The sequence below is a fragment of the Myxine glutinosa genome, chromosome 8, assembly GCF_964187855.1.
Source record: "Myxine glutinosa chromosome 8, kmMyxGlut1.1, whole genome shotgun sequence".
Lineage (NCBI taxonomy): Eukaryota > Metazoa > Chordata > Myxini > Myxiniformes > Myxinidae > Myxine > Myxine glutinosa.
The window spans coordinates 52718302-52745408 of record NC_136268.1 but is presented as its reverse complement, the minus strand read 5'-3'; the positions used below and the strand labels follow the sequence as shown (position 1 = coordinate 52745408).

The 27107-nt window shown below is 48.3% G+C and overlaps 1 protein-coding gene across 1 annotated transcript in view; it reads right to left on the bottom strand.

The window, feature by feature from the left end:
• Positions 1–27107, bottom strand: part of LOC137433121 (keratin, type 1 cytoskeletal 11-like) — a 74000-nt gene that overhangs the window by 32308 nt on the left and 14585 nt on the right. Inside the window, exons 2-4 of the mRNA XM_068125576.2 lie at positions 26758–26840; positions 26398–26554; positions 3048–3212 (exon numbers count right to left, since the gene is read on the bottom strand). Coding sequence (XP_067981677.2) covers positions 3048–3212; positions 26398–26554; positions 26758–26840 — 405 coding nt within the window. The remainder of the gene's footprint in view (positions 1–3047; positions 3213–26397; positions 26555–26757; positions 26841–27107) is intronic.

Sequence of the window (27107 nt, the reverse complement as noted above, 5' to 3'; positions counted from 1 at the left end):
GCCTTGGCTTGCCACTAATTCCTTTGCTTGCCATTTGTTGTACCGTTATTCCTGTGTGTGATTTCTAATACAATTTTGTTCATTTATAATCATTGGTGTGGTTTCAATATTGATTTTTCAACACAGGGTAACATTTTTCTGCCGGGGCTCCTCTCGGGGTTCGGAGGTTACCGAGACCAGGAGATCATTGAGGACTCCGTAACAATATATATAATCGGGAGATTAAATGAGACGCAGCCGTAGCTTCAGGACGTCGATCTTTAATTAAAGATCGACGTCCTGAAGCTACGTCCGCGTCTGATTTAATCTCCCGATTATTTATTTAATGCAAATGAGACGCCCTGCTCGTACTGTGGAGTTTCTACTATTTCTCACAGTTGTTTTTTATATGTTGTTTCATATAAATATATACACACACATATACATATACAAACATGTACTTGAATATAAAAAAAAAAAAAAATAACCACCTTTAGAGGCCATTTTTCCCCGCAAAGCGGGGGTTGGCCTTTTTCGGGAACCGTAGTTGTTGTTGTTTTTTGGTCCCCTTTTTGAAGCAATGTTTTACGGCCGGATGCCCTTCCTGACGCCAACCCTTTTTGCCGCCTTTAACGACAAACAGGGAATTACCAGTGAACTGGTACTCAATTAGCCGACCTCGGAAGGATGACAGGCTGAGTCAACCCCCCTGGCGTTAATTCAGCGATCGACCGGGATTCGAACCCAGGATCCTAGGATCCTAAGCCGGCACCCTAGCCGCTAGCCCAACACCAGGGTTTTGAACACTTGAATATAACTGTCATTAATCAAAAAAAGGGTAATGTCATAGTAAAAAGCGAAATATAATACGTGAAGTGGTGACGTAACGAGCACATCCTCTGCTTATTCCATTAATTATTACAAGCAACGGTACATGCCTTACGGGTGGGGCTTCAATTGGGAGGCCCAAATGAAAAGGCTAAATATCAGAAATTGAAGGCTTTTTTTCTTTTAAACGATTTATATAAACATCCGTTAAATCTCGATCGGTGCAGCCGTTTGTGCGGCACCCGGGAAAATAACGTCATGCGGGAGCAAGTATCAGCAGGATGTGGCAGTGTGGGAGTCCACATTTCTGATCTTCCTTCATGCCGAAGTAGCCCACCACTTCTCCAAGCATTCCGCTCTTCAGATCGGCCATGAGAGATTTAAGCTTGATACTGAAGACGCGTGCAGTTAGTACTCCTGATGTCGTATGTACTCCCGATACGTGTTTCCTTCATTGTAAAAACTACCAAATCAACAGTTAAAGGGATTTTGATCCGATAGGTGTTAGGGCCTTGGCAAGATCGATGGAGACAGTGATCTGCTAGAGTATTCACCGCCCAAATAGCTATGTGGAATTCTCTCATGTAGAGATTAAACGTCATTTGAACTTTGGCCGAGGTCATTATCTACTTTTAATGATGTTTATATACGAATGATGTTTAATGTTTATATTGGTTTTCGGTCGTCCTTTCCACATATCTCATGGGATTGTGAGTTGGAGAGACGGCCGTGATGGTGGGGAGGGGGTTGGAATTCTCTCAAGCAGGGATTCAACCCATGTCCTTATAAAAGGTCTTTGTCCGAGGTCACCGAGTCCGATCGGTGCAGCTGTGCAGCGATCGGTGCAGCCGTTTGTGCGGCACCCGGTGCAGCCGATCGGTGCAAACATGGACTCCCACACTGCCACATCCTGCTGATACTTGCTCCCGCATGACGTTATTTTCCCGGGTGCCGCACAAACGGCTGCACCGATCGAGATTTAACGGATGTCTATATAAATCGTTTAAAAGAAAAAAAAAGCCTTCAATTTATGATATTTAGCCTTTTCATTTGGGCCTCCCAATTGAAGCCCCGCCTGTAGGGCGGGTACCATTGCTAGTCGTCACAATGAAAACATCGTCACAATGAACGTTATGCGAACGTGAATGTTATGCGGGAGTCCAAACCTGAGAATGCTGGAGACCAAAGCTGATTTTAATTTTACTCCTGGAGACCCCAGGATTACCCACCCAAAATATCGTTGCGATCGGTTAGGGCCGATTTTGCGGTACCTTCGAACGGACAGACAGACAGACAGACGGACGGACATTTGGTGAATTGTAGTAGGATGAGAAAAATCGCTTTCATTCACATTGTTTCGATATTCATCGCACTTTTCAGGAAAGCATCCCCGGCGTAAACCGGGGTCTAACAGTACATTTTTGCTTTATGACAGTTGAATAAAATAAGTCCCAAAAATGAGAATGACAGTGGTTGAGCCATGCCTCCTCCAAATTACCTTTCCTATGGCTTTGCAGTGATTTTCTTTCCCATATTTAAACAGCAAATCTGCATTGAACTTTGGCAGGTTCAGATCCACCCCATACCTAATGGGCTCATGACCTCCATCTGACTTATTTTAAAAGATATATTTCTAATTGATACCTGGAATCTTGCATAATAGTTTGGAAAAATGAACTCTGAGAATATCACCATTGCATGTTTTATAATAATTATGCTTCTGCATCAACATTCACTCTACAGAACTGAAATTTACACACTTCCTTAATCCCAACACAGAGCTGCCTTGCTTACTACACATGTGTGGATGTTTTGTGTCCAAAAATCTATGTTCCTACATGTTTAAGCGCTTCTATAATAACGATGATATTAACTTACTTTCTCTACAGTTTTCTTATGCAGGCATTCAAAAAATTCACTTCGTCCTTGCGCCATCACATATAGCTGGCCATCACAAGACAACATTTGATGTCTACCTTTTGTTTACTAGATACCACCATTTATATGCATGCAGACTTGAATGTTTACATGGAACGACCAAGATTGCGACCCTTTCTTGCACCTCAAAGCTCCACATGATAATGTATCTTCGCTCCATATCTGAGGACATTCCAATATTGTATTGGAATGTCTACAGATCAAGACATTTCAATTTCCATGCTTCGAGTCAAACTTCAGGTTGATCGTGGTCTCCCTTTAAAAACAAATCATAATAATATTCAGATTTGTGTCTCGTGCACCTGCTTCTGAAAAGTGTTTTCTGCATCCTCACGGTTCTTGGCAATCATGTTTTCATATTGTGCTCGAATTTCATTCATGGTCTTGGATAGGTCCATGCCTGGGACACTGTCCACTTCCACGGACATACTTCTGTCTTCAATCTGGGTGTTCAGAGTTGCCACCTCCTGTAGGAAGCACATTAATGAAATTTTTTACTATTCAACAGGAAATAAGGATCATGGTTAGAGCTTGCACATATACCTAATGACCCATATTCCCACAATGCCATTGTTGACTGCGTGTAGGTGAACATCACTAGGATACGCCTTCGATAATACCTTCCCGACACAGAGCTGCCTTCCCGACACAGAGCCGACACAGGGCTTCCAGAAGTCAATGTTTTATCACTTTGATCAAGACTGGGATTGATGCAAATTGAGTACAACTGGGATTTTAAGAAGAGGTCTGGAAATGGTTAAAAGAAAATTTATAATGGAGTTCATTAAAAATGAGGCATGTGTCATTTCCTGAGAGAGTTGTTGAAGAGGAATATTTGACAAGTTATTTTGTGTGTAATGTTCCTTTTTTAATGCTCCTACAATAAATAAATATTTCTACAATTTAATATAACTTCTATTAAATTTCAGGGTGGTTCTTATCTCAACTCATCTTTTTTGTTCCACAAAGTATGATGTTACAAAAAAAGAAGGGTACAAGTCAGGAGACGACGATGGTTCACGAGCGAGCGGTATTCAATGACAAAGGACGGACTATAACCGAAACAGGCCCGGACAGGCCAGGCCCGGAAATGTCAAAACGAAGGTTACTGACCTTGAAATGAGATAGAAAATAATGTATAATCAGTTATGAGGTTAGTTAGCTACACAATACCGAAAATTCGGTGCGATTCCGACAACTTCGAAAATTTGACCTTTGTGACCTTCAAAGGTCAAACGTCGAAGATTCTGAAATTTGTTGGAAAACTTGTATTTCATGATGTATGTGATAATATAAGATCATGTACGACATTTCACCCTATCAGGAAGTGAACAATGTAATAAAACCATCAAAAGTCAACTTTTCTAAATTTTGTGACCTTGTGACCTTGACCTTGGGGCGAAAATGAAAAATCGAGCAAAGACACATGACATTGGCCTAACCAAATACCGAAACCCCTGTCAGATTCCACCAAATCCCTCGGAGAAGATGTAGCTTGAACTCGATTACCCCCGAAAAAGACATCTTTTTCGGGCGACGCTCCGCCCATAATGGGCGCAACATGCTCACTTTAGGCAGGACACAACTAGATCATGATATAAACCTCCCACCCAAGTTTCATCAAGATCGGATGATATCATCGGGTAGTTATGCTGCGGACAGACAGACAGACAGACACACACAGACAGACACACACCCATGACGAATATAGTGGTCACTCTGTTTGATAACTCGTGAACCAATATTTATTTGTTAATTGTTGACACTATAGTGACACTGTGAACACTGTGACAGGTGACATAGTGACAGGTGACATAGTGACAGTGACATAGTGACACTGTGAAGAGGAACAGGTTGAGATGGTTTGGTCATGTGTTGAGGAAGGATGAAAGTGACTGGTTGAGAAGAGTGATGGAAATGAATGTAGAAAGAAGTAGAGGACGGGGAAGACCGAGAACGACTTGGCTAAAGATGGTGGAAGAAGAAATGCGGGCAAGGGGGTTAAACAAGGAGAGATGCAGAAAATAGGGCAAAATGGAGAAGATTGTCATGGGGACCGCAAGGCTAACCCCCGCACTAGCAGGGAAAACGGCCTTAAAATGCATGTTGTTGTTGTTGTTGTTGTTGTTGTTGTTGTTGTTGACACTATAGATAATGAAAGCTCAACAAACCCGACAGGCCTGCAACACTGTCATGTGTATATACATATATACCGTGTATATATATATATATATATATATATATATATATATATATATATATATATATATATATATATATATATATATATATATACTATATATATATATATATATATATATATATATATATATATATATATATATATATATATATATAATAATATATATATATATATACTATATATATATATATATATATATATATAATATATATATATATATATACTATATATATATATATATATATATATATATGTAGGGAGCTGTAATGCCCCTCCCCCTTTGTATATCCTTGCTGCTTTACCAATTACCAAGTATAACCAATTATATGTTTTGTTTTGACTTGCTACTGTACTCTTTCATGATACTGAGTTCTTTCTTGAGCATTAAGGATGTGTAATATCCTAATAAGGAGTTCTCTGCCTGTGAGCTCTGGCCTGCGTGGGCACAATCTCTAGTTCCCCTTCCCAGGCCTTGGAAGCAACCGTTATCTCTCTTTGCCTTTCTCCTGACTTTGCCATTATCTTGCAAGTTGACAGTTTTATGAGTGTCCACTCCCTTTTGTACTTTCCCAAGCCAGCTGCTATACAGAAAGTTGTAAACATGTTGCCACATAATGCTGACCATCTCCTTATCAGAGCTAACCCATGACTGGCCTTGGATGAACTTCCTTTAATTAACTGAACAACAGGATGGGACTATGGTGGGGGAACCAATGAGCCCATTTTGTCTCTGTGTCTTGTGAGCTAACTCCACCCCTGATTCTCCTTATATAAAGCAATGTTAATTGAATTATTTCAGAGCATCTTGTTGTACTGTTGGTCATTCCTTGTGAGTTTCAATACAACTTTGCTGTCCTCAAGCTTGTGTACTCGAGTTCCAATAAATATATCCGTTGCTCCTTTCTTCTGAGTCTTCTGAGTCCCAAGTCCTAAGTCCCAATCCGACAACTGGTGGCAGCGGTGGGATCAGTCTGGGCAGTCCGGGACGCGGTCCCAGGCAAGGGAGTGGTGAGAGACCAGCTGGCAATTGATCCGGGTCAGGTGAGCTGTGGTTTTCTTTTGTTTTTTCCTTTTTAGCCCGGGGGTCAGTCCAAATTGTAAACCACTCTCTTGCTCGGTTGCCGTTTGTTCCGTCCCCTGCTCATACCTGTTCCACGAACCTAAATTTAATTACGGACCGCTTGGGTCCTGGAGCAACTGATTGTTTATGGACTCGTTAGGGTAACGTTACGTAAGGAGAAGTGCCCCACGTTGGGCGCCTGAGGTTAAGGGGTAATAGATCTCTGAGTTGTGAGGGTAAGGATAAGGGCGGCGTCCCGATCCGAGGCCTACCCAGGAGACGTCGGAATTTTAAGTAAGATCAGAACTATTACACGGGCGTAGGACGCCAGGAAAGTGCAGTAAGGGTAGGATAGACGGCTGTGTAGGCGGACGAGCCTCTCAGGAGAGTAGGTAGCGCGGCCGTACCACGCGAGGCGGGCGAACCTCACGGGTACAAGGCTGCGAGCCTCTCAGAGTTAGGTAGTGTAGCTGTGCCGCGAGGCGGGAGATCCTCACGAGTACAAGGCTACGTCGGTAAACTAAGGTTTCTTAGGATGGGTAACAGTATAGGTAATAAGACAGTAAAGGCAGGTGAACCGCTTAGACATACCCCAGCATTTTTTATGTTTAAGAGGTATGGCTATGCTGCTGTGAGACCAGGGAAGTCATGGGTTGCGCTGACGAAGGATTTAGGAGAACCGTGGCCCGAAGGAGGGTCTTTTGCGCTGGAAAAATTGGACGTGTTGTATGAGACATTAGAAAAGTTCGAACAGGCCACGAAACACTTCCCGCCTGACTATTGGAAAGTCTTTGGCTGGTGGAAGGAAGAAGCGATGAAGCGACACGCAAAGTCGAAACAGGCCAGCTTGGCTGGTGAGGTAACAAAACTCAAGGGTCTGAGGAAACAGGCGAATAAGGAGCAGGATGAAGCGCTTAAGGAAATAGAAAAGCAGGCCAACGCGCGACTGATGCCGCTCGTTGAAAACCCAGACCCCGCGAGAGGGGAGGTAGCGACCAATCTACCCTCCCCAGCCCCAGACCTAAACCCTGTCCCGGGGTTTCAGGCACCACCTATCCTTTCTGCGTCCCTGCTACCACCTCCCTATAACCCCGCTACCATCGCGCCCCAGATACCCCAGAACCACCCGAGCCAGGGAAGGCCGTTTGCACAACTCGGGGCTAACGGAATAGATGACGGGACCGACATCGCCGGGTTCCCGCCACCGATAGGACCGGATGGGTTATACCCCTCACTGGTAGGTTGTAATGAGAAAGGGACCTCACAAACTACCCCATTGGAATGTCAGGAAATAGAGGGAAGGAAAACATTGTGCCCCGTACAAGTTATCGGAGTTGACGCCCAAGGACAGGGGGTTCGAGAAAGGGTACCATGGAAAGAATCCTCTTTAACTGTAATGCGGGAAAGGATTCAACATTTGCTTATTGAGGATCCGCGGCAGATAGTGCCGACCATGTCGAATTGGTTTATAGCTGGCGAGTGCGACTATCGAGACATAACTCATATGGGAGTATCCGTGCTCCCACCCAAAGTATGGGAAAGGGCTAGACAAAGAGCACACTGGCCGCACGACGACCCAAGGGCGGTGGGTGCAATCCCCCGGATAACACTAGTGCAATGGGATGCACTGAAGGTCCGGCTGCTGGGTGCCATCGAACATGCGCTGTTGCCAGCAGGGGGTCCGGATTGGGGAAAAATCGGGGCCATAAAACAAAAGGCAGGAGAACCAATTGGAGAGTACCGAGAAAGGTTAGAAAAGGCCATTGCGCGCTGGGGAGGACTGGGTCCGATGCAGCTGGGAGGGCTACCCCAACCATTGGTAAATCAATATCTAATCGAGGGGCTTCGGCCGGTGTTAAAGAAACAGGTACAGACCGTCCTCTTCGGCTGGAAGGGAATGACAACCAACGAATTATGCGACAAACTGGAACAATGCCCGGGCTCCTCCTTAGAGGAGAAGAAGGATATTAAGGAGGAAATATTGCAAATGTTTGTCCAGGAGAAACGGGCTCAATTTAATCAAGGTAAAAGGGGGGATCAGAGTCAGGACTACATACGCGAACAGTGCCAGAAGTGGGGACCTGTTCGAGGTTATGAGGACCTTGGGAGGAGCGGTTTGCCTTTCTATAAGGGCCAATTCCCTAACGGAGAGTGGATCAACCGCGAAGGTAACCTCTGTGAAGGTTGTACTGCTGAGGACTTAGGACTAATTAATATGGACGAAATAAAACAACAATGGACAATACCACCCCCTCTTCCCCCTCCTCCTCAAAACCCTCAAACTTGGACTGTGCAAGGGCCCCCTCCCCAAAATTGGTATCCACCAAGACCCCTTCTCCAAAACCCCGGACCACCCCCCAATAGTGGGATGCAGAACGGACCAAGGGGGAACTGGGCCCCGCCTCGGGGTCCGCCGCAGTGGCAACCAGTGAACCAGTCACTTTGGGGGCCGCCAGAACGCAGGCAGGGCGGAAGGGGAGTTGTAGAGGGACGACCTATGCCCTCCGCACCACCGGTTCCGCAGGAACCGTGCCATTATTGCAAGCAGATGGGACACTGGATACGTGATTGCCCAAAGGCTCGTAAGGGGTTTCAGCCCCAATACAATAGAGGGGCCTATTGACGGGACGCTGGCGAGTCGCCCAAGGAGTGTCCTCTCTTGACCATGACACCGGCAGAGGAACCAACCATGATGTTGGACGTGGAGGGAAGACAATTAGAATTTCTCGTAGATACGGGTGCGACTCGCAGCACAATTAACAAGGGGCAATTGCCCTCTTTGCGCCCTACGGCCAGGAACGTTCAAATACTGGGTGTTTCGGGTTTACCCCAAGCGCTTCCTATTTCGGAGGAAGTGCGAGTAACATGCGGCCCGCTGGAGGCTAAACATGCTTTCTTGATGACCACTACCGCCCCGACGAATTTGCTGGGACGGGATTTATTGTGCCGTTTGGGCTGTCAAATCTCATGTACCGAGGAGGGAGTTTTCGTAGACGTCGCGGAGTCTAAACGCGACTTGTTGATGACGGCACTGGCTCGTCCCGGCCCCACCGCGTATTGGTGGCGCTTGGATCCAGGGGCTTTGTCTGCTTGGACATATATCATAGATAATGTGTGTTTGGACAGTTCAGTGCTGCGAGATTGGATGCAACTGCACCAAATTTCGATAAGGGACTTAAAGGATAATCCACCCCATTGCACTGCGTACTATGATGCAACGGGTGAGGACGAGAACTACCGGGAAAGGGTTAAGGAAAAGCTGGGCAAATGGATGCCTCTACACTTGTCACGGGTATGGATCGGGCGTGAGGGAATAGGAATTGAGGTAGTCCTAACCCCGAGTCAGCATGCGCTGACCCAATACCCCGAAGGAGCGGTCGCCCATGTTACCCTCACTACTGCCAAAGGGTGGCCGCCGGAAAGTGTAGGTTGGATGGTAGGGCGGTTACGAGAAGTTCCCTTACATGGTTATCGGTGTAAGAGGGGCCGCTGGACTTTGAAACGGCTCGAAAACGGTGAAGGGTTCTCAATTGACATTAAGGCAGAACGGAGGGACGGAAAGTTCGAAGAGGCAGAGTTGCCCCCCAAAGGCACCTATGCCATGAGGGCAGTGCTGACGGACCCGGGTGAGTCGGATTACCTCCTAGCGGAGGTGCCGGACAATTTATGGCCCAAAAGCGACGGTGAGGTTGGACGGATGCGAGACGCCAAACCTCTAGTGATAGCAGTGCAGCCGGGGATGCGCTTGCCAAACGTAAAACAGTATAAGCTACGACCTGAGGCCGACGTAGGCATAGCACCAGTGATTCAATCCCTAGTGGAACAGAAGATTATCGTAGAAACTAACAGCCCATGTAATACACCAATTTTGCCAGTTAAAAAGCCGTCAAAGGACAAATGGAGATTTGTACAGGATTTAAGGGAGGTGAACAAGGTGATACAGGGCATACACCCACTAGTTCCAAACGGAGAAACCCTCATGATGTCAATTCCGCCGGACGCAACATACTTCACGGTCATCGACCTTTGTTCTGCGTTTTTCTCTGTGCCCATCGCGCCTGAGTCACAATACTTGTTCGCTTTCACCCATAGGGGGCGCCAGTATACTTGGACAGTACTACCTCAGGGGTTTTCAGATAGCCCCACTCTGTTTTCTCGGGCGCTGCACCGCGACCTGGCGGATGTGGAATTGAAGGGAGGGTCAGTGTTGCTGCAATACGTTGACGATTTGTTGATTTGCTCCCCTTCAAAGGAGGCGTGCGAAATGGATTCCTTGGCCCTATTAAAGGCCTTGGCGGCCAAAGGCCACAAAGTAGGCAGACCAAAACTTCAGTTTGTGCGGCAGGTTGTAACTTACTTGGGACACGCCATTTCGCACGGAAAACGAGAATTGGATGCTGGACGGGTGACCGCTATCATGGAGCTGCCTCGCCCTCGCTGGCAACGACAAATGCTGCGCTTCCTAGGTATGACGGGATACTGCCGCACTTGGATACTTGATTTTGCGCTGCTGGCTAAACCACTGTAGGAGGCGACCAAATCAAATGCCCCGGACCTATTGATATGGACGGATGAATTGAGGCGATGTTTTGACGGGCTGAAACAGGCGCTGGTTACGGCACCGTCATTAGGACTCCCGGATTATGCGAAACCATTTACCCTTTACACTCACGCCGTGGGAGGTTTCGCCCAGTCAGTTTTGACACAGACCCATGGGGATAAGGAGCGGCCGGTGGCCTACTTTAGTAAAAAGTTAGACCCGGTCGAACAAGGGTTTCCGGTGTGCTTGCAAGCCGTGGCAGCGGCCAGGTACGCAGTAGAAAGAACAGCGGACATTGTTATGGGACACCCAGTAACGCTACGGGTACCACATTGCGTCACTTCGCTGTTGTTACAGCGAAGCACACAGCATTTGTCTAACACTAGATTAATGCAATACGAATCCGCACTGATCACTGCAGCCAACATCACGATCGAACGTTGCACGACGCTCAACCCAGCCTCACTGATGCCCACTCCTGAGGAGGGCGAACCTCATGTGTGCACCGACGTTGTGCAGCTAGTTTCCACGGTGCGATCGGATTTAAAGGACAATCCCTTAGAATACCCCGACTGCATATATTATGTCGATGGATCAGCTAGGCGCGCATGGGACGGGTCCCTGTTGTCCGGGTACGCCGTGTGCTCGGATAGCGAAACGGTAGAGAGCGGGCGTCTTCCACCTACATTTTCCGCACAGCAGGCGGAGCTGTGCGCCTTGACTAGAGCGTGCAGCTTGGCGGAAGGCCTTGCCGTCAACATTTACACAGATTCGGCCTACGCTCACGGCGTAGTCCACGATAAAGGAGCCATCTGGAAGATGAGAGGGTTTCTCACATCTGCCGGTTCAGTGATAAAGAACGGCGCGCTGGTAGAAGGGCTCCTCCGAAGCATTTTACTTCCCCGCGCTATCGCGGTAATTAAGTGTCGTGGCCACCAAAGGGCGGACACTGACGTTGCCCGGGGCAACGCAAGGGCGGACGAGGCGGCAGGAAAGGCCGCCAACCAACAGATAGAACGCAACATGCCGATGGTGACACGAGCACAGAAGACAGCCGCACAGATTGCTGACATACCGACTGCGGGACCACCCGCCACACCAACTAAGGACGATATCATAAATTTGCAAAATGCTGCACCGACGGCCGAACACGAGGTCTGGCTCAAACGAGGAGCGATACGCCCTGGGCCAGGGGAAATGTGGACCCTTGATGAAAAACCTATAGCACCCCAGGCTTTACTGCCTTGGCTGGCACGCATGGCTCATCAGAATGGTCATGTGTGCCAGAGGGGGGTGATGGGACAGATAGACTACACTTGGGCAGCGCCAGGACTGTCACGGATTGTAGCCGAAGTGTGCCGATCGTGTGTGGTCTGCCAGCAACACAATAGAGGGGCGCCACCGAGACATGCACATGATGGGGGACGACCCCCGCCTAGTGGGCCGTTTGCAACTATCGAGTTCGATTTTACAGAATTGGAACCAAGCATGTCGTTTCGCTATGTGTTGGTAATCGTAGATACGTTCACCAAATGGGTCGAAGCATACCCATGCGTCAAATCCGATGCTCCGACAGTAGTGAAGCGCCTTGTGCGGGATTTTATGTGCAGATTTGGCATTCCCCAGATAATTTCGTCAGATCAAGGAGGCCATTTCACGGCGCAGGTGGTTAAGGGCATCCTGAAGGCGTTGGGCGTTAAACAATCCTTCCATTGCGTCTACCACCCACAGTCCTCAGGACTTGTGGAACGAACGAACAAGACTTTAAAGAATAAACTAGCGAAACTTTGCGCAGACACAGGCTTGAGGTGGCCAGAGGCTCTTCCGCTTGCATTGATGAGCATTCGTTCCACCCCGGGTCGCACTACGGGCCTTTCCCCCCACGAAATATTAATGGGACGACCTATGAGCTTGCCCGTTTCAGCACCAACAGACATGTCCACCCTTGCTTTGCCAGTAATGGATGACATGCTTTTGAGATTTTGCATAGGCTTGTCGAATGTGGCACGCAGCATCCATGCTCGAGTACGAGAGGCGCTGCCTGAACCAATAGGCCACGCCATCCACAACTTTCAGGCCGGCGACTGGGTGCTCGTGAAGCACTTCACCCGCAAGGCTGCTTTGGAGCCACGGTGGAAGGGACCATTCCAGGTGCTACTGGTCACACCGACGGCAGTCTTCTGCGAGGGTAAACCTTCGTGGATCCACGCCACCCATTGTAAGTTGTCCATCCCCGCACCACAAGCCACACAAGACACCGCACCTCACATTGCTGCAGACACCACACCTCACACCGCTGAAGACAATGCACCGTCTAGGGCACCACAGTCTCCTAAGGGCGGCGATGACGGTCATGATGATGGGAATTCTGGGCAGCTGCCTAACAAACCCCGCCAAGGATAGGCTTCTGCAGTTTAACCCACTGAGAGAGGATCTCCCCAAATACCCAGGACACGACAACTACACGTTATTTAAACTTTACTCCGTCAAATACATAACGGCTCCCCGGGGACAGGGGATAGTAGTACATTGCTGTGAGTTGGAGACACATTTCAAGTGGTTATCTGTAAGATGGATGGAAGCCATGGTGGTACACAATGGGACACCACAGGCACGCATGACAACCCCACGCATAGTCTTAACTAAGGTTAGAAAGGTGAAAAATGGAAGGTTTACTGGGACCGTGAATAGTCACGCCGCCGCAGGATATCAATGGGGCACGGGCATCGACAATACTACTCTCCTACTGTCGCATGCCCTCGTCGGCCCACACACCACGATAATACTGAATGTGGAATATGGCCCCCGCGCACGCTGATTAGAAGGAACAAAAAGAGGGGAGAGACCCAACACCAATTCCGGCCTAGTTGTGCCGCCTACGTTATTAAACCCCCTCCTGCCCAGGAAGTAAGAAGGAAGCCAGAGGAGAACACATACTGGAAGGTCGCACGGCATATGGCCACAGTACAGAATAGGACACAGTGTTGGATGTGTATGCACCTTCCCCGCACCAGCACAGCAGGCATACCAATGGTAGTGTTACCCCTATCACTCAATGATTTGTGCTCGAAGCCACTAGATACCAAATGCATTAGTACAACTCTGACAAGCCAAGGTTCTGATGAAACCGCGTGTAAACGAGTTTTCCAGTACTCCCCTCCCATCCTGTCCCGACACTTTGAGGAACGTCCGGCGCCGGTTTGGGTCAAGCCGGCATGGGGGGCCCTCTGCTTAGAAGGAAAGGGCCAAGTAATGGTAGGCAAATCCGTGTGTAGAGATACCCTTCCCGCGGACCCGAGAAAAGGGAAACACACGCTGCTAGTGAACGTTACAAGCTCGCCCTTGCATAACCTCACACACCTCCAGTTGGCATGGAAAGGGGAAAACGGGACAAACACTATCCCAGGCCTTCTCACTTGCATGACCACCCATTTAGTGGCTCCGCACGGGACCATGTTTGTATGCGGGAATAAAGCTTACCCGTATTTACCTGATAATTGGGGAGGAATTTGCTATTTAGGATCAGTTTTCCCAGAGATGGAAATGCGACAGCACTTGCATAATACCACCGCACTCATAAGGACACAACGAAGCACCTATTGGCACGACGACGACACCACTACTTTACACGGCGCTGATTGGGAGAAAGCCGTTAGCTTCTTCTTCCCATGGGCTGGGACGGTCATGAACAGTTACCGCATTGACAAAATTGCGTTAATCTTAGAAAGGGTGGCCAACGACACCGCTACAGCACACGACGAAATGTTGGACACGGTTGTCCACCTGCGTACAATGGTTATGCAAAATAGGGTTGCGTTAGATATGCTACTGGCAGAACGAGGAGGGGTATGTGGGATAATTAAGGGTAAATGTTGTACTTTTATTCCTGACCCTTCACAAGGGGTCAGTGCTGCTATTATAAGGTTAAGAGAAAGTGCTCACATATTGACAAGGGATCGCATGGATCGGGAAGCCTCCCACCAGTGGCTTACCGACTGGTTTAAAGGATGGACAGGGACGATAGTAAAGTGGATATTGACCGCCTTGGCAATAGTCCTTGGACTAGTGGTTTGTTGTGTACTAATCAAGGCTTTAGTCCTTGCGTGTGCGAGAAAGTTTACCACAGGATGGACACTGAAGACGACACCGGAAAAGGCCATGGTGATGATCGACCAGCGGATCGCGGGTCCGGATGACACACCAGCTGTCAACTCAACTGCCAATCGCGGATCCTGGAACGACGACCTGAACGAGTCCCTGGGCCGCGACAATGAGATCTCCGCTTCCGAAGATTGTTCTTCCATTGTTGATATTACCGATAATGATGTCGAGTACACTTATGCGGACCTCGAAGCATTTCAGGCTACCAGAAGGCCGTTTAAACTGGGCCCCGACACGTCGGAAGAAGAAATCGACGATTTCCTGAAGGATTCCTCTCGTTTCTTCACGATATGCCATGCCGTGGCTATGACTATGGGCCGTCCACTCCGCAGGCCTACGCCACCTGAGAATAATGTTACTGATGATGTTACCAATGATGATGTGGGCCACTTGCGAGGGTCCCCGGCTGATGTTTATATTTCAATGCAGGCTCTGCCTCTCCATGTTTCACGAGCTCACCTTTATGTCTCACAAGCCCACAGTGAGTCAAACGCCACTGACCCAGTTCGGGATTTGGACCCAGCTGTGAACCCAAGCCCGGATGGAGAGGAACTCGATCGTGAAAATACTCTGAGTTCCGAGTCTGATTGTTTTGGAGATTCGCCCGTGAATAACAGCGAAGCAAGCAGCATCGCCTCGGACGATCTCGACTTTGACCCAAAGGAAGTTTCTCTCCCACCTTTGGATCGTTATGCTTTATTTCATGGCCATAGGTTTGAGCCAGCTGATACTGACGATGTTGTGTCTTCCCCAGATCACCAGCACGTAAGAGACCTCATGAACATGAATATCGATTGAGCGCTGAAGATCTACAAGGATTTCACTTGGGGAAGCCTGGGCGAGCTCCAGTTGGGGAGGAGTCCGGCTGCACCTCTGTGGACCAAGGGTGGGTCGGAGATCTTCCTGGGTGTGGACCCCGGTGGAACCAGAGGTCTTCGTTGTGGATTTGGCGCGCTATTCGATCTTCATGTCTCTACGGTCTCACCTCATACACCCATCTACACCCGACTTACATCATACATCCACTTACACCCACTTGCACCCACACACCCGCGGATCAGCCTGCTGGGTTCGTTGTGCGGTACTGGGTACGGGACATGCTCACTGGGCTGCATTCGTGTGGTACGTTACGTTTAGTTACACTCTCTCTCTCTCCCACCTCTTTTGGTGGATTTTGTGTGCCATTTGATCACTCTGCTTTTACGGCCTTACATTGCATACTCACATACAGACGCGAATCATCCTACTGAGTTTGTGTGGTGCTTTGGTACGGGACATTCTTACGGGGCTGCCTTCGCGTGATATGTTGAATGATTTTTCTGTTTTTGTTTGAAATAAAGGCCTTTGATTGGCTCGTAGATAACTTTGTATCTTAGATCCAAAAGGGCGGTATGTAGGGAGCTGTAATGCCCCTCCCCCTTTGTATATCCTTGCTGCTTTACCAATTACCAAGTATAACCAATTATATGTTTTGTTTTGACTTGCTACTGTACTCTTTCATGATACTGAGTTCTTTCTTGTGCATTAAGGATGTGTAATATCCTAATAAGGAGTTCTCTGCCTGTGAGCTCTGGCCTGCGTGGGCACAATCTCTAGTTCCCCTTCCCAGGCCTTGGAAGCAACCGTTATCTCTCTTTGCCTTTCTCCTGACTTTGCCATTATCTTGCAAGTTGACAGTTTTATGAGTGTCCACTCCCTTTTGTACTTTCCCAAGCCAGCTGCTATACAGAAAGTTGTAAACATGTTGCCACATAATGCTGACCATCTCCTTATCAGAGCTAACCCATGACTGGCCTTGGATGAACTTCCTTTAATTAACTGAACAACAGGATGGGACTATGGTGGGGGAACCAATGAGCCCATTTTGTCTCTGTGTCTTGTGAGCTAACTCCACCCCTGATTCTCCTTATATAAAGCAATGTTAATTGAATTATTTCAGAGCATCTTGTTGTACTGTTGGTCATTCCTTGTGAGTTTCAATACAACTTTGCTGTCCTCAAGCTTGTGTACTCGAGTTCCAATAAATATATCCGTTGCTCCTTTCTTCTGAGTCTTCTGAGTCCCAAGTCCTAAGTCCCAATCCGACATATATATATATATATATATATATATATATATATATTGTTGCGAATATGGAATTTGGCCTCCATATCCGCTTGTAAATATTCCCCTATTTTCTCCGATACTCCCCAACTTTCCCCAATCCCCCATTCCCTAGTCCCATTGCATGTAAATAACAATCAGTAGAGCCGACCTTCCCCTTATTCCCCCATTAAATGTCGTGCCCAGGTCCACCGCACCACACGTAGACAACTTTCGGACATCTTCCTAGTTATTCTTAATCTATGTCAGTTAAGGCCTCGTTTCCATTAATTATGACTCTTCGTTGCACCAGAATGTGATTATATGGCATCAGTAGTGAGTTTAGGACCTTTCCCATACCTCCTCCCATCTTCTTCCCCAAACAACAACAATAACAACAACTACAACAACAATTACAACAACAACAGAGGAGATGGCGGCGGAGCGGGGGAGGATGCGTCCTCACACCGGCTCGATTAGCTCCAGACCATGCGCTCCACGGGGTTACCCCGAAGGGGCTGGCTGTCAGCTCCTCGTCAGGGGGGAGCCAGTAACCCCCCCCGCACGCACCCAATGAGAAGCAACGGGCCGATTCCACGAGGCGGAGCTAACGAGCCGAGGGCGTGTCACTCCCCGCCGGATATACGCAGCCGCTTGCCGGATGTGAGGAGAGATGCGCCTCAGCTTGGAGAGAGAAGCCACCGCCACCCCCAGCGCGACGATACCTCCCCGCATCTTTGGACCGGACCGGACCGTACTGGACCCTGCTTTGAGCCAAGAGTGCACCTTGAGCCATCGATACCCGCTGTCCTTTTCATCAACCCCCGTGTGAGTCAGCCTTGTCCCGTTTGTCTGTAGTCTGTCCGGGGTTAATATAAGAGTGTGTCTAAGTGCCTGTCTTTCTGTGATTATAACTCTAGCCCCTGTAATCTGACCTTTCCGTACGAATATAATCTCCTCCGGAGGTCTTGAGAACTGAACCCTTGGTGTCGTATTGTGTTATTGTAATCCAGCCGGGTGTCTTCTTTTTCTTATTGAGCCAGCGTAACGCGACTAGTCAACGTTCGGGCACAATCGGGTAACTTGTGCAGACGTGGTCATACCATAAAACCGCTCGGTAAATAACATCCAAGCCACGTCTGTAACAATTGGTGTCGAGGAGTGGAATTCGAACCCGGGACTAAATTAGTTAGGCCCAAATTTTGGGAGGGAAAATCGATTCGGAGCGCGTTTCCCGCGCGAAATTATAACGGCGAAATTTCAATTTGTTTTACGAAAATAAAAAATAAAAACCGAATTTTGAAAGTCGCGCTATGGCGGATCAAGACAGCTGGGGTCCGGTAAAGGAGAGTGAGGTAGGGTCGATCCAGGACCAAAATGAGGGACAGGAGGAGAGCGAAGCAGTGAGGGCGGCAGGTTCGCAAAATAGCGCCGTCACGCACGAAGAAGCGGGCGCGCAAAATGGCGCCTCGCTGGTCACCGTGCCCGCGACCGAAGTAGCGCCGCTGGGAAGATTGGAACTTTTTTTTATACAAATGACGGCCCTTGTGGAAAAGAATAGTGAGCGATTGGAAAACCAATTGGGGGTAATGAGGGACGAAGCGAGGGCTCGGAGTGAGCAATTGGGGGTAATGAGGGACGAAGCGAGGGCTCGGAGTGAGCAATTGGGGGTAATGAGGGACGAAGCGAGGGGTACCAGTGAGAAGTTAGACAATAATTTTGAGGAGTTAGACAAGAAAATTGAGAAGTTAGACAATAATTTTGAGGAGTTAGACAAGAAAATTGGGAAGTTAGACAATAATTTTGAGGAGTTAGACAACGGGATAAAAGAAGTAAAGAATGGGTTAACGGGGGTAGAAAACAGAATGGCCGCTCAAGAGAATCAAATGGAAGGGATGCAAAAAGGGTTAGAGGGGTTAGAAAACAGTATGGAAGGCAAATTGAGGGACATGAGGGACCAAGCGGAAAGGGAAGTTAACCAAATGGGGCAGCAGATAGAGGGGGTCAGAATGGGGGTAGAAACCAAACTGGATGCTCACAGGGAGGAAATGGAGCAGATGAGGGTGGCATCTGGGCAGGAGATGCAAGTGATGGGAGAGGAGATCAGAGGAGGAGTGAGTGAGGAGGTCGGAGGAGTGCGCGAGGAGGTGAGGCACTGTAAGGAGCACATGGAGAAGGAGGTGAGAAAGGGGACGGTAAAGTTACAAGGGGGCATAGAGGTCCTGACGCAGGAGGTGGAGCAGCTGACGGTGGGACAGACGGAGTTAGTGGAGCAGGTTCAAAGGAACACTGCGGTATTAGGAGGTTTAAAGGCGACACAGAAAGAACTAAAAGATGACTTGGTAGCGACGAAGAGGGAATGTCAGATGGTACGTGAGGGACTGACAACGAGGTTGGACGAAGTGATAGAGGTTATGGAGACGAAGGACCGGCAGGTGAGGACGCACATGGAAACGGTCAAGGTAGCCTTAGAGGATGAGCTTGAGGAGACGTACCGGGGAATAAAAGAGGTGAGGCACAAATTAGAAGAAGTGGAAGAAGGGGTGAGCGAAATTAAGAAGCGACGGAGAGGGGATAACAAAGAGATAAAAGAGGAGATAAAAGAATTGGTCCAAAGTCTGTGTTTGGATCGTGATGTGCTCATTAACCGGATGAGGGATTCGCAGGTGATGGAGGAGAAGCGAAGAGGAAGAGGACCCGGTGTAAGTGGTGACCAATATGGTCGTGCGTATGATGCGCCAGGGGATTTAAGAAGCTTGGGGGTCGAGATAGACCCGGGTGTTCGTGAAAGGCCGTTGGTGAGGTGTGTGACAGGTCTGGTGTGCGAAAGAGGAGGTGTGCGAGAAAGTCCGACTCTGGGGTGTGTGAGGAAAAAGTATGTGCCAAGGAGTGAGTGTGCTGGCGAGAGTGAGTCGGTCGTAGCGCGTGTGCGAGGGGGCACATGGAAGCGCGGTGTGGTGAGTGTTACAGAGGATGTGACGGGAGAGTGTGCGCGAGGAAGGTGTGTGACGGACAGGTGCATGGGGAAAGAGTGCGCTGTCAAAGGCAAGGAAGAATGCACACCTGTGGTGAGTGTTACAGAGGGTGTGACGGGAGAGTGTGCGCGAGGAAGGTGTGTGACGGACAGGTGCATGGGGAAAGAGTGCGCTGTCAAAGGCAAGGAAGAATGCACAGCTGTGGTGAGTGTTACAGAGGGTGTAACGGGAGAGTGTGCGCGAGAAAGGTGTGTGACGGACAGGTGCATGAGGAAAGAGTGTGCTGTCAAGAGTAAGGGTGAGTGCGCTGTCAGGAATGGAGGTGAAAGTAGTGAGAGTGACATGGAGCGTGAGTTAGTTGTGACAGGTGAGCGAGGATGTACACCTGGGATGGAAGGATGCACACCTGGAATGGTAGAGCGTGAGTGGGAATGCACGCTGGAGTTGGTGGTGAGGCACGTGGTTGGGTGTGCGAATGAGAGCACACCTGTGATTGTCACAGAGGAGGTGACCGAGGAGGGGGCGCGAAGCGGTGTATTGGTGAGGTGTGCGAGCAACGAATGTGTGCCAAAGTGTTCGGTGGTCAGGTGTGTGACCAAGGCTGTGAGTGGAATGGGTGTGCCTGGGTGTGTAAGGAACGGCACGAGGAGCATGGAAACGGCTGGATGTGTGAGCAAGGAACGGGCTGCGGGGTGTAAGCGTCCAGGTGAAGCATCGACGTTAGACGGGATAGAGTTTAGAACGACTTATAGCCGAATCGGGCCCTCGGTGCGTGCTGGGCCTCGCTTTGAACGGCCGCATCCGTGCTCCACTAGGCGGAGCTGGCAGCCCGATAGAAAGGGTCGTCATGGCGACCACTTTTTGGTGAGACGTGCCGGCAGGTCGAGATCGGGACATTGGATGGCTCCACGCCGAGGTGATGCGTGGGATCTCGGCCCGGGTAAGCCCCCGTCCCTGCACCGAGTGCCGGACGTATCCAGCCGCTGGCACAAAACAACCAGCATCCATTGCTTGGCTTTACGAAGCCGGGCTTTGGACAGGGATTGGCGCACCGAGAGGTATTAGTGAGTAGACTGGGTGATGAGGTTAGTGTTTTGGACCCAAAATTAGAGAAAAACAAAATTTGATGATTGGCAAGGGATTGGCAGTAGTGATTGGCAGATGATGGGTAGTGATTGGCAAATTTTCGATTTGTTGGAATTTGATGTGCAAAATTGGTAGTGAGAGACCCCCGATGTGGTGGGATGGCAAATCCACCATCCTTCCCATGGGGGGGCAAAGGAGCAATAGCTTATGGGGTGTATGGCAGTGAAAACTAGCCCGGGTGGGTTAGGATATTGTGTGTAGGGATCTAGAGAAGATGACCTTAGGTAACGTTAAGGTTAGTTAGTGACTGATACCTGTAGTGGGGACGCAGGTAGATTAGTATGGATGATAATGACGTGGGAGCGCAATAGTTTAAAGGGACGACTGGGAAGCGCAAGTTTCAGAAGGGAGTAGTTAGCTGAGATGATGCCGTGTGTGTGAGGATTGAACAGGTGAGAATTGAACAGGTGTGATTGCACAGGTGTGCAACTGGACAGGTGTGTGGAGCAGTGTATGAGTAGTGAGTGTTGTGGATCAGCGCGAATGCGCTTGGGGAGAGAAGGGTGCCGGTGGCACCAGGTGTGAGAGCACAGGTGTGCAAGTACAGGTGTGTGGAGAGAGTTGGAGTAAGTGGTACGGAGTGGTGTGCATGGTGCGAAGGTGTGGATGGGGGAAGAGTAGACCCCTTTCACGAGTACCCGGGGCGGGTAGTGTAAGTGTTAGGTAGAGGGTGCAGGTAAATTGTGGTTGGATATTGGCATTTGTGGTGCGGTTGCAGAATGGTGTTGTGAATGGGTGCATTAGTGTTGTGGAAATGGCTGGGCGTGTAGCCTGTTAGTGTGTGTAGTTGGTTGGGCACTCCACCACTGTGAGGATGTCGGCCAGGTGAGGCCGCAGGTGGGCTCTGGGAGCCGGTAGTTGTGAGTGGGTGCCTGAGGATCCCGGGTGTGGATCGGGCAGCCCAGTGCCAGAGAGGGCACGGAGTGGGGAGAGAGCCAGAGGGCCTTCCCCTGGTAGTTAGGTTAGGGTAAGGAGCAGGTAAGCTCGGAGGCAACTGCAGTGGTGGAGGTGTGCAGGTGGGTAGACCCACTGAGAGAGGTACACGTCGCAGCCCAGAAATTGTACGAGGGCACCGGGAGATGAATCGGGGGAGTGAGACCCCAAATTGAAGAGCACCACAGTTTGGCCAATGGGAATTGGTTTTTAGAACCCATAGTGTAAGAGGGCCAATGGTTTGGCCGGAGAAAGACCCCGGGTAGTGTAAAGTTGTTAAAGTCATTTAGGAAATAGTTAGGATTAATGAACCTGTCGCACCATACGCAGCCACTTACCTGTGGTGATGATGATGACTCCACACCTGTGTTTTCTTTGTTTTGTTGCAGGAGATGAATCGCTGTGTGGATTTGTGAGACGCATCACGACGTGGATGAGACATTGGGGTGATTCCATCTCTCCCTCCCTAGGAGGGACTGATGATGAATTGGTGATGGCAGATTTTGATGTGCAGTTGGAGATGGCAAATTTTGATGAGAGTTGAAAATGGCAAATTTGATTGGTTAGGAGGGAGAGAAGACGAATTTGGTTTATGGGAGGAACGGGGAAGACAGTAGGGATGTTTGTTGATTTGTAAAGTAGATGTTTATGGGTAGTGTTGTGTTTTGTGGATACAGTAAGGGGTAACGGAGGGGCCATGTAGGTTACCTGGTGGGGGGGGGGCGTACGATAGGAACGTACCTGTCTCACCTGGTTCCCATGTGCCCCCAGTGTGCATTACCTTATATTGCGTGCACTTTTGCGCCCTTACCACCTTACTCACTTGTTTCTTCTGTTGTCTCCCACCTCCGAGGATCTGGCTTTGGGGTAGAGAGAGAGGAGAGAGAGGTGCTGGCGACGCAGTTGTGGGCCTGCACTTTCGCTGTTCGCTGCCTGGATCGGTACACCATATGGACCGCAATGTTTGTGGCCACCCACAATGGACCGCAGTTCGTTTGCGGCCAAGCACCACCCGGGGATGGACCTATGGGTCAACGTGGCACCTATGCCATACAGGTGAACCACTTTTAGTTAAACACCAAGTGCACCACAAGAAGAGCAAGAGACACCTGCAGGGTTAGGGGTTGTCGAATTTATTTTTATTCCAATGAACAATGGTGACTGCACCGATTGGTGGTGGGGTGGTGCTTTTGATGCTGGGAAAGGGTGCTCTGCACGTTATTAAAGGGCCGTCGGCCACAGAGCACTCGTGGGTTGGTGTATCGATGTTGGCAAGCGCGCTCTCTCTATGCATAACATCTGCATGTGTTCCTCCAAAAACAGGTCCTGGATCGTAGTGTAAATAGCAGCGTAGTCTTGTAAATAATGCTCCCTACCGGCTGTATGTTTAGTTTGAGAATTCTTTCCGGATTCGGTTATCCTGTGGGTGTGTTTCTGTGAGGAGAAGGGTGCAACGTCGCAGGGGGACATATTTACTCATTTGTGAATATCTGTAAAACTGTCGCACTCAGGGTAGAGTTAATAGTAGAGGGAACTACATTGCGTGCCACACTAAAGTAGGTAAAAATTTATCGGGTCGGGACGCCCCGAGGGTAGAGAAGGGTGCAATGTTGCGAATATGGAATTTGGCCTCCATATCCGCTTGTAAATATTCCCCTATTTTCTCCGATACTCCCCAACTTTCCCCAATCCCCCATTCCCTAGTCCCATTGCATGTAAATAACAATCAGTAGAGCCGACCTTCCCCTTATTCCCCCATTAAATGTCGTGCCCAGGTCCACCGCACCACACGTAGACAACTTTCGGACATCTTCCTAGTTATTCTTAATCTATGTCAGTTAAGGCCTCGTTTCCATTAATTATGACTCTTCGTTGCACCAGAATGTGATTATATGGCATCAGTAGTGAGTTTAGGACCTTTCCCATACCTCCTCCCATCTTCTTCCCCAAACAACAACAATAACAACAACTACAACAACAATTACAACAACAACAGAGGAGATGGCGGCGGAGCGGGGGAGGATGCGTCCTCACACCGGCTCGATTAGCTCCAGACCATGCGCTCCACGGGGTTACCCCGAAGGGGCTGGCTGTCAGCTCCTCGTCAGGGGGGAGCCAGTAACCCCCCCCGCACGCACCCAATGAGAAGCAACGGGCCGATTCCACGAGGCGGAGCTAACGAGCCGAGGGCGTGTCACTCCCCGCCGGATATACGCAGCCGCTTGCCGGATGTGAGGAGAGATGCGCCTCAGCTTGGAGAGAGAAGCCACCGCCACCCCCAGCGCGACGATACCTCCCCGCATCTTTGGACCGGACCGGACCGTACTGGACCCTGCTTTGAGCCAAGAGTGCACCTTGAGCCATCGATACCCGCTGTCCTTTTCATCAACCCCCGTGTGAGTCAGCCTTGTCCCGTTTGTCTGTAGTCTGTCCGGGGTTAATATAAGAGTGTGTCTAAGTGCCTGTCTTTCTGTGATTATAACTCTAGCCCCTGTAATCTGACCTTTCCGTACGAATATAATCTCCTCCGGAGGTCTTGAGAACTGAACCCTTGGTGTCGTATTGTGTTATTGTAATCCAGCCGGGTGTCTTCTTTTTCTTATTGAGCCAGCGTAACGCGACTAGTCAACGTTCGGGCACAATCGGGTAACTTGTGCAGACGTGGTCATACCATAAAACCGCTCGGTAAATAACATCCAAGCCACGTCTGTAACAATATATATATATATATATATATATATATATATATATATATATACATATACAGTAGCGTAGTGATGGGGGGCGGAGGGGGCGACTGCATCAGGTGCGCAGTGGATAACATGATTCAAATTATTAATAATTAAAGTGGATTACAGTGACCGTTACATGATTCAAACCTTCACCCGATTCAAACCTTCACCCGATTCAAACCTTTACCCGATTCAAACCTTTACCCGATTCAAACGTTTACCGGATTCGAACCTTTAGCCGATTCAAACGTTTACCGGATTGGAACCATTTACAGATTCAAACGTTTACCGGATTGGAACCATTTACAGATTCAAACGTTTACCGGATTGGAACCATTTACAGATTCAAACGTTTACCGGATTGGAACCATTTACAGATTCAAACGTTTACCGGATTGGAACCATTTACAGATTCAAACGTTTACCGGATTCGATTTTATTTTACCCTATTCAGTCCATTCCTGGATTCGAACCATTGCCCTATTCGCTTCTTACATTATGTTTCTCAGGCCTTTACAGGATTCGAACCATTCTCGGATTACCATAGTCCATAATTTACGCTATTTACGCATTCGCATCTGCCTTTTGTACAAAGAAATCCACAACACCCCCCATTTTTGTAATGTACAACCCTAATTTTGAATCGGGTAAAGGTCGCTAACTCCATGGGCATCTCTCACAGTAAATCAATCCGTGTTACGGTGTTAGTAATTATCGGGCTGCCTGCTGCGTAGATCTCTTATCTTGTATAATGAGGATTAATATGCACTCGGTAAAATGGAGATCGCCCATTGGCCGAAGGGATGGAGGGGTGTAACTGTTGGACGTTTGTTATGCAATTACGTCGATCAAATCTAGATATCTCACGGTGTATGTCCCAATCAGCGACGGCCGGCCAGGATCACGTGTCAAGTGAGTTCTTTAACTTCTTTGTCTTCTTCTGCTGCTCTGTCTCATCAGCTCTAGTCTCTACGCCATATAAATACTACACCATGCTTGTTTGATGTTGGTTTTGTTAATGGCCTTGTAGCATACCTGCCTGCTCTACTGCTTCAGCACTAGTTTACCTTTCACCAAGCCCAGGTATGCTTCGACCAGGGTGGGAATTATATGTTCGTTTTATTATTGCCAAACTGTACTAATATTATTATTGTTGTTAATATTATTGGTATTAATAAATGGTTTGTTACAATGTTATCATTGTTTTTGGTAGTTATTTTGTAATAGGAATACCATGTCATGGAAGGACCTATTAAACTGTCCTATGCACCTTAACATGGCACGTGTTTAGAAACAGGAATTCTTCCGGATTCTTTGTCGTTTATTTTCCTGATCATCTCAGATCATAAATCATAACTAAATCTATTCTCATTTTGAAAAGCTACCAGGGCTCTGCTGATGAGCCCCCTGGGGAAGCTTAGAGCTCTTTCATATGGCCCCCTCAAGAGGAATTTCTGACTATGTCAGTGCCTGCAGGGGGGCGATACTTTTGCCTTTCGCCCCAAATGCCACAAACCATCACTACACCACTGTATATATACATACTGTATATGTGTGTATATATATATATGCACATATTAAAAAAGTAACAATATCTTGGAATGTTAAATTAAATTTTTGCATTCATATTGGAAAACAATGGAAACCGTTGAGCCCTTCATCCAATTGGTGGGACACAAAGTCGCAGTGAAAATTTGGCCCATTTTGGATCTGAATCTGAGTCTGTATATTTTTATCCCAACATCTGTTCAAGCGTGAGGACAGAAAAATACAGCCTCAAAGTTATCACTGTAATGCACATATATCCTGAAAGCTAAAACCTCTTGATGGTTTTTCTTCATAAAGATGAGCTCCTCCTGCAGGGCATCAATGTCTCTCTCCATGCCAAGACGCTCCATCTTGTATTCATCCAGACATGAGCGCAGGTTCGCAATATCGGTCTCCACAGATGTACGTAAGTCCAGCTCCATTTGCCATCTGCAAGAGACCTTACAGACTCAATGTTCCAAGGAGACATGAAGTACAGCACTACCAATGAGGAATGGAGGGAGTTGGTGAGAGTAAAGAAACGACCGAATGTTAGCAAAGACAAGCAGGGAGTCATGATGAATGTACCGTAGTCCATGGCATGCCTGAACATGCACCAATACAAGCGGAAATGGAAGGTTTGACAAACGTACTTGCATTGAAAATCTTCAGCTGCAAGCTTGGCATTGTCCATTTCCAGACTAATTCTTGCATTCTCTTGGACCTGAGTCAGGATCTACAGGAGAAAACTTCGCCATCAAAACTTCATGCATGCAGACTGTAACAAACAAACGCTCTTTGTAGGAAACAATCAGTAAGAAATTCTCAGGAATTAAAATTAATGTGAACCGTAATTAATTATGATGATAAATTAATATGGACTCGCTGTGTTTGCATCACTTCATTGCTGGTTTATACATCACTAGCAGGAGTGTCCGCATTACCCGGTGATGTTCTAATCCTGTTGGCATTTTGAATAAAAATAATTTTTTATTTATTGTAG